The sequence below is a fragment of the Mastigoproctus giganteus genome, chromosome 12 (genome assembly GCF_048544385.1).
Source record: "Mastigoproctus giganteus isolate SK-2022 chromosome 12, ASM4854438v1, whole genome shotgun sequence".
NCBI classification, from domain to species: domain Eukaryota; kingdom Metazoa; phylum Arthropoda; class Arachnida; order Uropygi; family Thelyphonidae; genus Mastigoproctus; species Mastigoproctus giganteus.
This window is the reverse complement of record NC_143586.1, coordinates 53,736,035-53,754,840: the sequence shown is the minus strand read 5'-3', so window position 1 is coordinate 53,754,840 and position 18,806 is coordinate 53,736,035. Positions and strand designations below refer to the sequence as shown.

The following is an 18,806-nucleotide window of genomic DNA, read 5'->3' as shown; positions in this document are numbered from 1 at the left end:
ACAAAGCAACTATTTCGGTTGTATTTTCTTCAAAAACAAATTATCAAAATATCTGCTTTCATTTTGTTTTTGGAAAGAAGGAATCAGTATATTTATGATCAATATCAATATTTAAATGCAACCTATCCCTATACTGAATGAATTTTGTGAGGGATCGGATCACTTGTACCTTTTGGAAACAAAGTTTAAAAAACATGCTGAGTTATATGCACTTTGTTCAAATTATGCTTTTAAAAACAAAATATGGGCAACATTTTCTGAAAATCCTCCCTCTACCGATTATTACTCAGCATGTTTTTATTTCAATGAAAGATGAGCATCTATATATATAAAATGCTTAGGTACACTGCCCAAATTTTCCAACTGCTAATTGTTGCCAGCACCTATTCACACAGTTTACCTCACATGACCACCATACCAGTCCTTCTTTATAAATTTTTGTATTAACATTTTTCGACTGAAGAAAAGCAACCTATGCCTGAAAGTTATCGATGTATGTTTATTTTATGTTTTCAATTTTAATAAACTATTCTAAGTTTTAAAAAGTGTAAAAATGGCTGAAAAGTGTGTAAAAACTGAGAAAATGTAAAAGAAATGCTAATGAAACATTAGAGGAGAGATCTAATAGACTAAGAGACCAAAATGAGACCATGACTACGAAAACAGACAGAAAACATTGAAGAAAGAAAAGCAAGATTGGAAATGAAAAGACAGGTGAAACGCCGTAGGACCAATCAAATAGAAGTACTGGATGTGAATAATCAACAAGCTGTAATTAATGTGGAAGAGCATGATATAGGAAATATGTGTTACAACTGTGAGTATTGCAATGCAAGATATTGGGGGCATGAGTTAGACACATTGAATAAATACACTAAATGCTGCATGATAGAAAGGTTTCACTTGACCCACTGTCTGAGACATCTACTCTATTATGCTGCTTACAGGGGATACACATGAAGCAAATAACTACAGAGAACATATATGAGAGTAAAACTCAGCAATGGCATTTGCATCAATGAGTCAGAGATAAAAATCACTGCTTGGAAATGGTCCATACTGTTTTAGAATACACGGCCAGATTTACCATTTGGTCTCACTGCTATATCCAAATGAGGCAAACAAGCCAGGATATGGACAACTTTATATTTTTGATTCTGCTGAAGCAACAACAAAATGGCTTGAAAAACAATCAAACCAAGGGTGTAGAGCAGAAGTAATGCAACAATTGGATGAGATTCTGTGACAAGTTAACCCATTTGCTGAGTCACAAAAACAAATAATCAAATAATCCAGACAAATTCAACAATGAATGCGTGCATGACATTTATAGAAGACCCGGACTTAGATAAGAGGCGATATAATGCACCTACATCCAAAACGGAGGTTGCTGCAATAATTGTTGGAGAAGACAGGAAACCACCTGTAAACAGAGACATATGTATATATATACCACAGGTGACCGCTGTAGAAAATCACGTAAAAATTTCATGCCAAAACAGTAAAAACGCTGACTTCATATATATTAATGGGAAAAAGGAGGGGACAAAAAAAAAAAAAAAAAAAAGAATGGTGAATACTGAAGGATCTAGATTAAACTATTTAAGCAATAGTCAGAAAGATGGCATATGTTATGCCAGGTACAACTAGTAAAGTTAACCCCTTCCCAGAACATTTTTTTTTCCTGAAAATATGCCATAACGGATAGACTTTTTTATTTTACAGATTAAAAGTATGCATCATGCTAATACTCATTGTATAGTTTTTTGTGTTTTTTTATAAATTTTTTTTTTAAAAAATATATGAGAGTAATTAACCCATTTGGGCTATCCCGAGTTATCTCGTGTATGCCAAAAAGTATGCAAATTATACAGATTTTTTTTTAATAAAGTAGCACTTGAGCTAAAAGAAAGGAACAGAAAAACTCTTCACTACTCATTATATAAATAAATTTAAAAAAATCAAGTGGAACGCACAAGCAGTATCCTTCCCACCACAAGCGATAAATGTGAACTAACTACATTCTAACACACGGCCACTGCAAGTGGATAGTTGAGGTGAGCGTCACTTACGGGCAGCAGTTCAAGAGGGCGCCGAAATATTTTTTGATATTGTTTTCTAATTGGTTAACGCTTTACAGTATTCAGCATTTAGGATGGCAAATTTTATTTTGCTTACTGGTGGCACATAGGCATGCGCACTACTGTTTTGACATTGCTGTACAATAAGTAAATATAAGTAAAATGAAAGCCAGTCGTCTGGGTTTCTTACAGCTGTCAGCTGTAAGAAAATCCAGAAAAATCTCGGGATTTATCTGGCTAACGCAAAATTAGCCAGATATATGCCCAAGAAAATATGTTTCAATCGTAAATTTGGAGGTATTATTGTATCCCGAGATATTTCGTGTAGTTCCAAATAACTTTTAAAACTAAAAACGAGATATCTCGGGATAATCCACAAAGGGGTTAAGTTACTTTAAGTGTAATATTTAAAATCATATTTTATTCATTTCATTACAGATATTTAAAGAAAAGTACATTAAGTAAAACCAATGCATTTTCAGAAAATCCTGTGTCTCTATACCAATTATTTATCAGGTGATATTTGTATTTCAGTGAAGGATAAGTATAAAACAATAATTAAATTAAAAGTAATAACTTTTCTGCCCATGTGTACATATTGCTGAAACTACAGCATGTATTTTGTCTGCATTGAAACTACTGTTACTTGTAAGCAAACAAGAAAGGATAAAAATAAAACTCATAATATATTAATAATTATTTCCTTTTTAGCAGAATGATTTTGGATATTTGAATTTTGAATTATTTTGCATATTTGAATTTTGTTTGGCTTAGTCAATTCACCCTGAATTAACATAAAACTATTTTGTAGCTTTGTTTTCTTACATTAAACTATAGAGAACTCAGCACATCTTCCTTAATTTGCTGTCATAGGTTATACAGGAGCACCAGTGAATGCTCAACTGCTTCACATCAGTTTATCATGGAAATACAATTTTTGGGGATCTACAGGTGTGGGTGCTCCCTGAAGAAATCAAGCCCTTTAGTGTCTTATTTTATACAGGTCAACAATTAGCATTAGCATTAGTAGAGGCATTTGATGCAAGAAAGCAAGCTTATGCAGCATCAGCCAAAAAAAAATAAAAAATAAAACCACTTCCACTTCACCCCTCTCTTCGTTCAAAATACCTGTCCAGCTGAGCCTTAAACTTATTTAGCTATCAACTTCCACGACAAGGGATGGAAGTCTGTTCCACCAACCAACCACTCGCTGGCTAAAGGCAAATTTCCGCACGTCTATCCTACATCTGTCTTTCCTCAATTTGAATTTATGCCCTAAATTCCCTAAATTCCCTGAATTTAATGCCCTAAATTCCCTAAATTCCCTGAATTTAATGCCCTAAATTCAATAGTCCCTTGCAAACAAAATAAATGGTGTACTTTCAGCAACATGTCCACATGGTGGAAAAGTGTTTAATTTTAATTTAATTATTATGTAAAACACTACATGTTTCTTTTATTTTCTTATCTTTGAAGTAATAAAGTTTTTTATACAAACATGGAACCAAAAATAATTTTTTTTATGGTTGTACTTTTACAATTAAACAATAATTAATGACACAGATTTAAAGTGAATATTATACTTCAGGAATATTAAAATGCATGTTAATGTAATTTTAACAGATGTTTTCAAGTTTTTTTTTTATTATTTGTAGTTTGCAACAATACACCAAGGAATCTGTTATAGGATTAAACAGAATATTTCAAATTATATTTTATCCATTTCAACTGAAAATATATATCTAAACTTTATGCTACTAGTAACTAAAATACATTGAATGCATGACTTAAGCATACACTTCTCTCACCCTTCTGAAGGTGAGAGAAGTGTATATCAACATTCTAATTCATTCCTGAGAGCTTCTTTGGTTTGTTTTCTCTTTGTTATGGTTCCGTGTAATTTTTATAAACATTACAAGGAGGAAGAGGTGAAAAAATGGATCTGTACGAAAACAATTTACTTCTTAATTGCTAAGTGGAAAAATTACAAGAAATTCATAACAGAATATTGACTGTGTGTGGTGAAGCCTGTTACTCAATGCTGCTGAAAAGTAGTTATGGATGACAGATGTGGTAGACTGTTTGTTTGTTTGTTTGTTTGTTTGTTTGTTTGTTTGGGGATTTATTAGGTGCAGAAGTGGTAGAAATCTTAAAGACTGAAGAAAGCACCTTCAGTTTCCAAGAGCAAAGAAAAAAAAAAAAAAAAAAAGTCAATTCCAGATTTCTGTAGTATTGTTTTATGGTAACAATGCTAGAGAACTGTGGGGAATATTTCAGTGCAGAAGTTGAAGTCAGATAAACTGTACACTTTACTACATTTGAATTTCAATCATCATTATTATTATTTGGTTTTTAGGAGCATTAGCAACTAAGGCCATATTGCTCCGGGAATATGCAGTGGTCATTCCCTGACCTTTCCGCATCCTCCGTATTTGGTGGTCACGGACTTGAACCCCTGTCTAATCAAGAAGTGTGTGCTATGCACTGCTGCTCCTGCCCACCTGGCTACGGAAGCACATGAATTTCAATCAAGGAGGTCATCTGCTTTCACTGAAGAATGATGTTATGTACTGTGCCAAGGCTTGGGCTTATGTTCAACTTAGAGAGGCAAAGACTGTCTCTCTAAGCTGCCTTACAAGGAGATATGAAAACTTAAGATTGATTCTGAATACTTAGTGCTAAGGATTGCTTATGTTCAACTTAAAAACAAATACTGTTATCCAAGGTTCTGCCTAAGCTGAAATCTTCTTAAAAATTTAATAGTATAAACCAGAGCTATGGTGCTCAATACATTCTACGTTGATATCAATAATTGTAAAAATTATTGATATTCTGCACTTTTCAGTCAGGTAAAATAGCATAAGTCCGGATTTCCTATTCAGCCCATTGTTTCTTACAGAAACTCAGCATTTTCATCCTTAGCCACACATGTACATAGTATTACAAAACCCTTTAGACAGGCGATACAATTTTGGATAAAAAACTACAATACATTATTTAATAACCTTAAGGACTGTAGACTCAGCGATAATGATAATTTATTCTCACTGGATGTTATGTCGTTATATACGAATGCAAACATCGAATACACATTACATGTTCTTTGGGATATATTAAATAATAACTCTATACCGATTAATTATACGAAGCTTCCTATTAAAGAAATTTTTCACTTAATTAAACCCTTAGTGAAAGCCAACTATATCACCTTTTGAGATAAAGTATACAAACAAAAATTTTGATTTGCCAATGGGATTGAGTCTAAGCGGCTTAATATCAGAGGCCTACCTCAAAACGACTGAGTGTATATTTGACACCTTTTCTACCCTGTATAACATACTATGGGAGGTATTTAGACGATGTTCTTGTTATTACTAATAGTAGCACTATCCAAGACATTTTACATTAATTCAATAATATTCATCCTAGACTCAATTTTACATTGGAAAGGGAAAATACAGATATAAGTTATTGAATTTTCTAAATTTCATGCTCACTTGGGACTCAAATAAAATCCAATTTAACATCTATCATTTACCAACAAACACTGGTATGCTTCTGCATTATAACAGTTATCACCCGTTCACCTACAAAAGGTCTATTATCTTTAATCAATTTCTCAATGCCTATAAATATTCAATGACGGAATCTGCTTTAGACTCAGAAATACAGATATTAACCAGCAGATTCTTAAACAGGGGTTATCCCGTTGCTACAATAAACTGAATTAGGGTACAAGCTAAAGATAGGATACATAAAACTACACCAACTAACAATAGTAACATTAAAAGATACTTTATATCTATCCCATATGTGGAACAGTGGTACAAACAGCTTAACATATTTTTTAAAGATACCGAATTTAAGACTGTGGCCAGACCAATGCAGAAATTACATGCTATACTGAACAATCACTCAGTCCTTTCCTCTTTCACAACACAAATAAATGACCTAGTATACATTTCTTGCAGTGACTGCGACTTGTCTTATCAAGGATCAACATGGTTTTCACTGAATTTTTTGGTTAAACCAGCATGCATCCTCAGTTCGTGCTTCTTGTTCAGCAGCATCAGAATTAGCTTTTCGTGCTGTTAACAAAAAACATACTTTTTTATTCAACAAGGCCAAAATAATTAGTGTCCAATAATTATACAAGACTGCAAAAACCATTGAAATTAAATTACATGAGAATTCTATTACTGTTCGTCGTCCATATCTTATCTTCAATTCATGATCTTTTACACGCATGCTTGAAGACAAATAATCTCTATTTAAGATTCATGCTCACACGCTCCCTAATTTTCATTCCTGTGATCACAATGTAGGGTCAAAAAGCATTGTCAGCTTCAGGAAGGAAAATTGTTTTTCAAAATTTACGTTAAACGTTTTTTAATTGTTTTCAATTTATTTTTACTGTAATCATTTTGCGTTAATGTTATATTCGTTTAAATTTCTGGAGAGTATCATATGGAAGTGTTCTATGTATCATATTGAGGTAAATTTCTCTTATTCTTCTATAAACTTTTAAAAATTATAAAGTATCTCCTGAACAGGTGAATTTGCTATACAATTAAAATCTGAGACATCACCAGGACAGCTGTGACGTAAAAGCTACCTGGCTTTTTCATCATCTGGTGGGTGGAAGATGATGAAAAAGTCAGTTCCCAGTGATCAAAAATTGAATACAATAAAGCATATGAATTCATTTAGTTATGGTAACAGTTTCCTTTGACTACAATGGTCTTTTTGCCATTATACTTTAAAGAACTTAATATCAACATTAACACTGAATGATATATTTCAACTCTGAACCCTTGTGTATAGTCCTGATTTGTCACCCAGCAAGACTTTAACATTTCTGGTCTGTTGAAAAAAAGCTTTGGAAAAACATTTAAAAGAATGTTTCAATTCGGAAAATCAAATCAAATCAAATCAAAAATAGTCATAAAAGAAAGGATGTCAACAATCTAATATTTTTTTTTAACAAGAAATATATATATATATATATATATATATATATATATATATATGTATATATATAATAAGTGAAATAATGAAATGCATGTATAAATGTTAAAGATGATTTTTTGTTTTTTTCACAAAATTTCTTAAATTTAAATTGAACTCTCATATACAACTAGAAACTAAAATATAAAAGTGCATTATTACTAACAAAAAAAATTACTATTAATAATTAAGCTTCACTCTATTACCTCAAGAAAAGGTCCAGACTGTTCATATATCACATGGAGAAGATACAGTTGACAAAGCCTAGTTAAAACAGTTTGCAGTGCTGGAGATACTTTGTTTTGCTTAATCCATGCCACATAATTCAATGCAATATAGTACTGTACATGAGCCTATATCATGGGACAAAATACGCAATTTATCAATAACTTATGATTATTGAAATACAATGTCCACATATAAATAACCAAAAAGTAAAAAAATAATAATACAGTAGACTCAATTTTCCGGGATAGATGGTAAAAAAGAATTCCCGGTTAATTAAGAAATATAGTAAGTCCCTGACATACGTAACAGATACATTCCAGGACTTCTTACGTAAGTTGTTTTACTAACTCCAGAATGACTAACAAAATATTGCTACTATATCTTTGATATGCCAAAATTACAAAAACCACATAATATCCTCAGAAGAAAGAATGAAGAAAAACAGTTATATATTTTTAATTAGTTTAATTTAAAAAATTATCTGGGGACAGAGGTGAAGTTGCCAGAGTGGCACATAAGAAAAGAAAACACAAAACGAAAAAAAAACACACGTTATTGTACTGTAAAAACTGATATTTCGTAGCCTTGTTTATTATAGTTGACTTCATTGGTGCAATCACTTCACTGCTTCTCGTATTCTGTCTTTCTCCTTTATTGTGTTCACCATTGCCACTGACAAATCTGAATTCGGCGCGATACTTGTTAATGTTTGGCCATTTTCATACATCCTTATTATTTTAATTTTCTGATCCAACTCGATCGCGTTCCTTTTCTTGACAGATTTACTAGTACCGCTGTCACTTATTGTCTTAGTCGGCACCATGGTAATGGTGTCAAAATGAAATTTTCTGTAAAGAACTTTACAGGGGTAAGGCAAAAACTCACTATTATCGCCTCACGAGAGTTCACATTTTAGTAAAGCACATTTCTGGAGGTTACTATCATAAAATAATAAAAACTATTTGCACTTTCTGGTTTATTGGGCTTTTCTGTTCGTGCATCTAATTATAAATGGGTAATAAACTCGATCTTATTGCATTTGCAATAATCCCGATAACTGGAATTCGGTGCGTTTTTATGTTACGGTAGTATGAATATAGATAAGAATACGGTTAAATCTAATAGATTCCCTTTATTTTTTACTGTGTCGCATATGGTTTGGTCACCAACATTATAATAATGGTTCAATAGAGATTTAACAGATGCACAGTTTTCAAGTTTCACAACTCTTGCTTTTGCCCATCATTTCTGCAATTTCTAAACAAAAAAAGTTACTATAAAAAAAACATTCCAACATTCCTGACATAAATAACGAAACAAAACAATCGATGCAACGCACTAAAAAAAACTAAACATTTGGTATCTTTTTTTGGAGCGGTGGATGTGAAGACAGCGGGGATTGCAAGATAATAGGCACATTAATCTCCCAATGACTACTTAACGCTGCTTCTTGTCCCTTATTTACGACTTTCAAAATATCTGTTTATAACTATTCCTGTTATTACTTGAATTTTATGATTTCTGGTTGATTTTTTTTTTTTTTTTTTTAAATTTGGAGTCTTGAAGTGTCCTGGTTAATCCGATCCCAGTAAATCGAGAGTCTGCTGTAATAATAAAAAACTGACATGAAAAGGCCAACTACATTAAGACTTAAATGTTATTGATTGCTATTTCTTCTTGCATTGTTTCATAAATTTTCATAGCCTTATATTATGCATATACAAACTGAAACAAAAAAAATCAATTATTGTGATCATTTCATTTCCTTTATCACTTCATTAAGTAATAAAGGAAATGAAACTGGCTCATTTTTATATCACTGTAGCTTAAATACTAAAGGATTGCTAATCAATATTAAATTTTGTTCTGATATGCTATTAATAAAAGAATAGAACACATCAAAGAAAATGTAAAAGGAAATTATAGGAAGCTAGACAAATAAACAAGTTAGGTATGCATTGAATTTCAGGTATATTTGAATATTTTCCATTTAAATTTTGTAATTACTTTCATTTAATTATTTTTGTCACCTAATAAATAGATGCATTACGCTATGCAACAAAAAAAGGTTTATCTTTGTATTTAACTTTTTTATGTATTTTGTGTGCTGAATCCAAGAGCATATCATTGGTTTTATTCTGGTGTCAATATTTTAGTGGCAATTTAAAATTTTATGTTTTTGTAACATTTATATACATTACATAGTGCATACCAATACTGTAATATATAAGGGTCTGTAGTACATTTTTTTTTTTTTTTTTGCAATTTGCTATGGTTAACAAACAAAGGTGTAAGTTATTTTCAGACTTATTCTGCTACATTTGTGGGTATTATACAGATTCAAAGAGCAAGGAAACCATAAGATTGCGGGTGACACCAAATTTTGCAGTGCATATTCAAATTTTTCAACATGCACTGCAAAATTTGGCACCACCCACAAAATGCCTGAGTGGCCGAGACAAGTGTGATTATTTCATCTACTGTAGTAGTTGCAAGTCAACGTTAATTCGTTGTGGTGGTCATAAGTGCAAGACTTTTTCTATACCTCAAATATGGAGAGAGCTCACAAACCATTATGATGATTGCTATTTTTGTAATCTAGATATATAAAAGTTATAAAAAAAAATCTGTGGATCAAAGAGCTATAGTGTATTCCAACATATCCTCTGTTAATCCAGTGACCCACAATAAAGGCCTGCTAATTCTCAATGCACCATCCAGAGAAGCGATTTCATAACTAGATGATGAATTGGAATAAGTTAATTTGGAATTACACCTCAGAAGACTGTTCAAATAAAGTACCACATATCCCTAATCAGCAAGAAGAGAAATTGAAGTTAAACATAAGAAACGCACTTAGAGTGGATGGGATATAACCAATTATATTCAGGGAGGCAGCAAAGAAAGTAGGCAAACCCTGAGCCATAATTATGAAAGCATCTTTATGTTCGGGGGCAGTCCCCTCAGACTAGAGGTGTGCAAATGTATCTCCAATTCACAAAGGGTGACACAAGTACTTACAGTCCTGTTACCTTAACTTCTGTTCCAGGGAAAATTATATAGACACTGGTTAAGAAGTAATGCAGAACCATCTAGACAAGACTGCAGTTATACCTCAGACACAGCACAGGTTTGTTAAGGGGAAATTTTGCCTGACCAATCTGATTGAATACTACAATGGGGTCACAAAGGAACTGAATGTAAAAAATTGTTTTAATATCATATATTTGGATTTCAGGAAAGCTTCTGATACTGTTGCACATGAAAGACTGCTGTATAAATTGGAGCAATGTAGCATTAATGGCAACTTACTGCTATGGACACAGGGATGGTTGAGTGGGAGAAGACAGTGTGGTAATCAATGGACACTGTGCTTTGTGGATATACTTACAAATTAACACATGACACAGAAGCCTATGATAGATACAAGTTGATATGCAACCAAGTTACAAAGGAGGTTAGGCAGGCGAAGGCAGATTACGAGAAATCCTTGGCAAGGGATGCAAAGAAAAACAGCAAAGAGTTCTTTACTTATGTAAACTCTAGAAGGAAGGGGATGAATCAGATTGGTCCACTTGATATTGATGGGTCAACTGTTGATGATCCTGCTCAGGTAGCTAACAAACTAAATGAATATTTTGCATCGACATTCACACATGAGAAGTTATTCAGCAAGGGGAATGCCAGAGGTGTATTCAACTCTAGCAGTAAGCTACAGAATCTTGAAATAACTGGGAGTAAAGTGGAGGAGAAACTGTTGAAGATAAACACAAGAAAGGCACCCGGGGTGGATGGGATCTATCCAGTTATATTAAAGGAGGCAGCAAAGGAAGTAAGCAAACCCTTAGCCATAATTATGAGAGCTTCCTTGGACTCAGGGGAGGTACCCATAGACTGGAAATGTGCAAATGTGACCCCAATTCACAAAGGAGGATCAAAGGCTGACACAAGTAACTACAGACCTGTGAGCTTAACTTCTGTTCCAGGAAAATTAATGGAGGCACTGGTTAAAGAAGCACTGCAGGATCATTTAGACAAGACTTCAGTTATAGCTCAGACACAGCATGGTTTTGTTAAGGGGAAGTCTTGCCTGACCAACTTGACTGGATACTATGATGCAGTCACAAAAGAACTGGATGCAGGGAATAACTTTGATATTATATATTTGGATCTTAGAAAGGCTTTTGATACTGTTGCACATGGAAGACTGCTACACAAATTGGAGCAGTGTGACATTGGAGGCAAATTGCTGCTATGGATAAAGGGGTGGTTGAGTGGGAGAAGACAGAGAGTGGTAATCAATGGACACTGCTCGTCGTGGACTAATGTTATTAGTGGAGTCCCTCAGGGCTCAGTGTTGGGTCCATTATTGTTTTCTGTATTTATAAATGATATTGATGATGGTATATCAAGCTTAATGTCCAAGTTTGCAGATGATACAAAGGTTGGCAGGGTTGTCAAGGACACTACTGACACTACACTGCTGCAACAGGATCTGGAAAGGTTGAGCAGATGGGCTGAGAGGTGGCAAATGAAGTTTAACATTGACAAATGTAAAGTACTACACATGGGAAACAGCAACCCCAGAGCAACGTATCAACTCTGTGGTACTACACTGACAGTGGTAGAGAATGAAAGGGACTTGGGGGTGATTGTGCAGGCAGATATGAAGTTCTCTGAGCAGTGCAGACGGGCTGCAAGAGTAGCTCATGGAGTATTGTCAATGATATACAGGAATTTTTCCAGCAGGGATAAGGAGGTGATTATTCCATTGTACAAGGCAATGGTCAGGCTACACCTAGAGTACTGTATACAGGTCTGGAGGCCTCATTTCAAGAAGGATTTAGAGCTGCTGGAACGAGTACAGAGAAGGGCAACAAGATTAGTGAATGGAACAAAGGGGTGCTCTTACGAAGAAAGGCTTAAGTTTTGCAAATTACAGTGTCTGGAGACTAGGCACCAGCGAGGTGATCTGATAGAGGTGTATAAAGCCTTGGGTTTAAGCATGCTCAATGCTGATGGGATTCTTCCTCTAGCTCAGAAAAATCACCTGAGAGGGCATAAATTCAAATTGAGGAAAGACAGATGTAGGATAGACGTGCGGAAATTTGCCTTTAGCCAGCGGGTGGTTGGTTGGTGGAACAGACTGCCATCCCTTGTGGTGGAGGTTGATAGCCTAAATAAGTTTAAGGCTCAGCTGGACAGGTATTTTGGACGAACAGAGGGGTGAAGTGGAAGTGGGTTTTTTTTTTTTTTTTTTTTTTTTTGGCTGATGCTGCATAAGCTTGCTTTCTTGCATCAAATGCCTCTACTAATGCTAATGCTAAGCATATCAGGCTTAATTTCAAGTAAAGTATGCGGTGATACAAAGGCTGGCAGTGTGGTTAATGACAATAATGAAAATATGCTACTGCAACAGATCTATCAAATTTAGGAAGGTTTGGCTGAGAAATGGCAATTGAAGTTTAACACTGAGAAATGCAAAGTAACACATATGGGTAGCGGTAACTCCAGAGTAATGTACCGACTGTGTGGTACTACACTCATGTTAGTGAAAATTGAAAAAGACCTGGGGGTAACCGTGCAGTCAGATGTGAAGTTCTCTGAGCAGTGTAGACAAGCTGCCAGGACAGCTCATGGGGTTTGGTCAATGATATACAGGCAGGGATTAGGAGGTGATTATCCCATTGTATAAGGCAATTGTTATGCCACATTTCGAGTACTGCATGCAGGTGGTAGATGACTTTCATCAACCGGTGAAATACCACCACTTTGCTTATTGGAGGCTTGAAGTGGTGAAACCCATGTTTAGTCTAGCAAAGTTTCTGGCATCCCCCTTCCCCCATACTTCTCCTTCAACCCTTGCACGGTACTAAGTACTATAGGTTTTGATACCTTTCATGTTTGGGGTTTTCATAGAAAAAAAAAAAAAAAAAAAGGTCTGGAGGCCTCATTTTAGGAAGGATATAAAGCTGCTAGAACAAGCACAGAGAAAGGAAATGAGATTGGTGAGGGTAACAAAGGCTTCAGTTCTGGAAACTTCAGCATCTGGATACTAGGCACCTGCAAGGTGATCTGATTGAGGTGTTTAAGGCTTTGAATGGACTGAAGTAGCTCAGTGCTGATGGGATTCTTTCTCTTTCTCAGACTATGCACACAAGAGGGCATAAACTGAAATCGAGGAAGAATGGTTGGAGAACAGATGTGCAGAAGGGGCATAAATTCAAATTGAGGAAGAACAGTTGCTGAATAAATGTGTAGAGGTTTGCCTTTAGCCACTGGGTGGTTCATTGCCGAAACAAACTTCCATCTGTTGTTGTGGAAGTTTGATTGCTATCAACTTCCAAAACAACAGATGGAAGTTGACAGCTTAAATAAATTCATAGAAGAACTAGACAAACTATTGGAAGGAATGGATAGGTGAAATGGGAATGGGATGCTTTATAAGTTTGCTTTTTTGCATCATTTGCCACTACTAATACAAATTCAATGACTTAGTGAGAGACTTGGGTCCAAATCCAACACAGAACTCCTGAAATCTTGTTTAAAAGCTGTAATCTACTGGATACCAACTAAAAGACTTCTACATACAGAAAAAGGCATGTAACATGCATTTTTTTTAATGAAAAACATTCAAAAGTGCCACTAGTTCTGCAACAATATGCAACATCTCACTGCTGTTATTTTGATTTCATTAATACATTCAAGTATAAGTATAAAATTTACATTGCTTCATAATGGAAATATACACTCATTGATTCCTGTTGTACATTACCATAATCTTCTTTAATATGAACAATGTAAAGCATGTGTTGAAGATCAAGTATTACTGACCAGTATAAACGGCATGTCCATGGGGAGACTTCAAGATGCTAGGATTCCTTTGGCATTTAGCAGCAATCTTCAAATGTGCAATAAAGTGTTTGATTTGAGACATCATTAAAACAAACAAAACCAAAACAAGTTAAAAATCACATTCAAACCATGGGATCCCTTGCCATTAATAATAAAAAATATATTAATGTCACAAATTATATATATATATATTTTTTTTTTTTTCAAGAAAACATCAAACATGAAAGGTATTGGAAACTACAGCACTTAGGATCATACATGGGTTGAAGGGTGAGAAGACAAAAGATACCTGTTGGCATTAAAATTAAATTTATGTAGATTATAACTTTCAAGGTAATACACAAGAAGGAAGGTTGTTCTAGAGAACAGAAGCAGAATAGATACATGAGGAGAAAAATGCTGGTTCTGTGAGTTTGGAGTTGGATGGTGAATAGATGCTTACTGGTTTGTGCCATGTTCAGAGATGGGTTTGAAAGAGAGTGGGGAGAATCACACCTGCCAATATATCATTTATTATAGAGGAAATGACAAGAAATAAGAGTAATCAAGGTACTATAAAAAGATAACTCCCTTTTTTATGAAATCATCAAATTAGCATTCTATAAACCATATTTTAATATATATTCAGGTATAGAACTAATGAAGATCCCTTTCTTAATCTTATGATTTCTGTTCTTTCCCTAATTGTAAAATCAAATGCCATTACACTACAATAATCTGTCACTGTGAATGGAATACGAACAAAGCAGAAACTTACTGAAAATAGTTCTCAATTATCAAAGACCATAATTTTAAGGATAATGACTTTGGTATTTGAAGGTTCCTCACAAATTGGCAATAGAGAACTCCCGCATTTCTAATAGCAGAAGGTGTGGAAAAAAAATAACACACACAGCTGACCGGGCGGGTAAAGTGCCTGCTTGGCAACCCAAAAGGTCACAGGTTCGAATCCTGCCTCAGGCTTGGATCAGAGTAGAAAATGCAAAAAAACCTTGGGAGGTGCAATATGGCCACAAAAGCTGATGTGCTAACACACACACACACACACACACCATCAATTTAAGCACTCTTCTATGATTCAGAGGGGTGGAGGGTGAGTAGAACATGCACCATGAATTATAGCATAGGGCCATTGTTGTGCAATCTCCTTTAGGCAGGCAGGCACAGACCACATAATTAAGGATGGCAGTCAAACATTCAAGGCCAAATATGCCATATAACACTGTTATGAGAAATGATCAAAGAGTAAGAGGTTTAAATGTACTGAGTGTGTATGTTATATATCTATGCTATATTTCAGAAGTAACTGGAGAGCTGCATGTTTCAAAAAGAAAAAAAAAATTTCCTTTCCTTCCCTTTAAGCTTTTATTAATACAATATTTAATAATATGTCAGTATGTCTTTGGCATTAATTATACAATGTATCCTTATCAATAGAGTTCAAACCAATTTTTGATAACAGGAAAGCAGTGTTTTGGTTCATTCCACCTTTAACAGCAGTCAATTCAGATACTGATTGTGGATGTGTTGATATGGTCCAAAATTAAGTCTATTGACTTAACTGTTATATTAAATTATTTTCTATAAATAGCTTATAGCATTAGTCAGGATCCTTGGTTTATTCTGAATTTAGATAGCGAAATTTTGGAAGTTAATTAATATTTAGTGTCCGTAGATTTACCGCTCGTAACTTGCCACCATTGTCACACGATACAATGCAATATACTGTACTAGACAGCGTTAGCTTAGTATAGTATATAATATTATGAATTAATCAGTAAAATTTTTTAATCTTGTTAAACTTCACTGTCAATTAAATTGTACTTTAACTAAATACATATAACTACAAAGAACTACATTTTAAGAAGGATGTAGAGCTTTTGTTTGTTTGTTTTGTTTTGTTTTTATTGGCGCATTAGCTGCGGAGGCTATAATGAGCCAAGACCAGGTCGTATATAAAAAAATTTTTAAACTTTCGGTGACCTACATAGTTAGGTCACTATGTCAAGATGTATAACATATGTATAAAAGAAAAATGTAAATTTTATATAAGATCAAAAATGTTTATTGACTTTAAAAAGGTAAAAACAGCAGACACATGGTCATTGTCAGATAAAATCTGACTGAGTGTATACGGCTCAGTCAGATGATTAAAAGCGGTAAAACGGATATTGCTAAAATCTGGACAATTAATTAAAATGTGTCTAAAAGTTAAAATTGAGCCACACGACTCACACATAGGAGGGTCATCAGCCCTCAGCAAAAATGAATGTGTCAAATGACTATGTCCTATGCGGGTCCGGGCAAGAACAACTTCCTCCTTACAATTCACGCGCAGACTAGACTGCCACGGTTCAATTACAGGCTTTATACGATATAGTTTATTTCCAGTCTGTCTATTCCACGAGTCCTGCCATTGGGAGTGTATCTTCTGCTGTATTGTTTGCCTGTAGTCTGTATAGGGGACTGACAGGCAGCGATTGTTATTGGAGATTGCTGATTTGGCTGCGGTGTCAGCCAAATCATTTCCCTTAATCCCAACGTGGCTCGGAATCCAGCAGAAGCGGATATCATATTCACGTTCCCGGAGGAAGTGAATCTTCTGCTGAATGCAAGACAGAACCAGATGAGGATTATACCTCACAGATGTTAAAGCCTGTAACACACTGAGAGAGTCAGAATATAAAATGAACCGTTGGTGTTGGCATTCACTAATGTGTTCCAAGGCTAACTCTATAGCGTGCAGCTCTGCAGTAAAGATACTGCATTCAGAGGGAATCTGCTCCGATGTAGTGCTGTCTGTAAAGACAGCAGCAGATCCCACATATAATTCCGACTTCGAACCGTCTGTGTAAACTGGCGCGAAGTCAGAATGTTCAGCTCGGTGTGCAGAATGAAGCTGCAGGTAGACAGACGATGGAGTGTCCGACTTTCCCCAATTCCTAAGGGACAAGTCACATGCCGGGAAATGAGCATGCCAGGGTGGAAGGGGTTGCTTCGGTGTTTGGGCAACCTTGTCTACCTTGATATTAAGTTCTTTGAGTAGCTCTTGGAGACGAATACCAAAAGGTCGGTTGGCAGTCTTACAGGTGTTGTACAAATTTTCCCATCGTGGCTCAAAAACGGATAGCCACGTAGGATGGTCTGGCAGGGATTTCAATTTTAAAGCGTAGTTTAGAGACAACTGCTTACGTTGAAGCGATAACGGCGGTTCGTTTGCTTCGACATATAAGCTCTGGACTGGAGATGTTCGATATGCTCCAATAGCAGTACGGAGAGCCAGATGATGGACAGGATCCAGCCAACGAAGTACACTGTCTCTGGCCGAATTGTAAACCAGGGACCCATAATCTAGTCTGGATCGCACAAGTGCACGGTAAATGCGAAGAAGGGTACATCGGTCTGCTCCCCAAGATGTAGAGGAGAGCAAGCGGAGAATATTCATCCCTCTTGTGCACTTTGTGCGGAGTTGACGGATATGATCCAGAAAGGTCAACTTTTTGTCAAATATGAGTCCCAAGAATTTTGTGTCCGGTGCTACTGGAATAGCATTTTGTCCGAGCCTTAATTCAGGTTCAGGATGAAGATTACGCTTGCGACAAAAATGTACGCAAACGGTCTTCTCCGGCGAGAACCTGAAGCCATTAACAAGTGCCCAGGAATTGAGACGATCAATGGCTTTCTGCAGTTGTCTTTCAATAACCCTCATGTTGCATGACTGACAAAATATGCTAAAGTCATCAACATAGAGGGCACTGTTTACAGTTGGAGGAAGTTGTTCTATGATGGAATTTATTTTGATGGCGAAAAGCGTGACACTTAATACTGATCCTTGTGGTACTCCCTCCTCTTGGCTGAAGGAACGAGAGAGTGAGGATCCCACACGAACTTGGAAAGATCGATTGGCTAAAAAGTGTTTAATAAAAATGGGGAGTTGCCCCCTAAGACCAAGGCTATGCAGATCTTTTAAAATGCCAAATCTCCAAGTTCTGTCATACGCTTTCTCCATATCAAAGAACACCGACACCAAGTGTTCGCGTTTTAGGAAAGCATCCCGGATGGATGTTTCCAATCTAATAAGATGGTCCAAAGTGGACCGGTTCCTTCGGAAGCCGCACTGGATGTTGGAGAGAAGGTCATTTGATTCTAAGTACCATATTAAACGAGAATTAACCATTCTCTCCAGGATTTTGCACAGACAGCTAGTCAGAGCAATAGGACGATAATTGGTGGTGACTTTTGGATCCTTTCCTGGCTTAGGAAAAGCAAGGACGATTGCCTTCCGCCAGGAGTCCGGAAACTGCCCTTCAATAAAGATTCTGTTATATAGAAGGAGCAGATAATCCATAGATTTTGGTGAAAGACGTTTAATCATTTCATAATGGATGCCATCTGGTCCAACAGCACTTGCATTAGAAAGAGTGAGGGCTCTCTTCAATTCCTGCATAGTGAATGCCCCGTTGTAGGGATAGAGGCCCTTGGACTTGAAATTAAGTGCCTGCTTTTCGATTTTATGTTTCAGGACCAGAAACTCTGGGGAATACGAAGATGTTGCGGAGATGTTAGAAAATGTTTCCCCAAGAGCATTGGCTATTGCAGTTGGATCTGCAATAGCGCATCCATTATAATCTAGGA

General features: G+C 35.6%; 1 protein-coding gene across 1 annotated transcript in view; it reads right to left on the bottom strand.

Moving 5' to 3' along the window:
• ACOX1 (acyl-CoA oxidase 1) overlaps positions 1 to 18,806 on the bottom strand; it is a 175,493-nt gene that overhangs the window by 23,382 nt on the left and 133,305 nt on the right. The window contains exon 12 of the mRNA XM_090386493.1: positions 7,295 to 7,441. Within this exon, the coding sequence (XP_090242619.1) occupies positions 7,295 to 7,441 (147 nt within the window). The remainder of the gene's footprint in view (positions 1 to 7,294; positions 7,442 to 18,806) is intronic.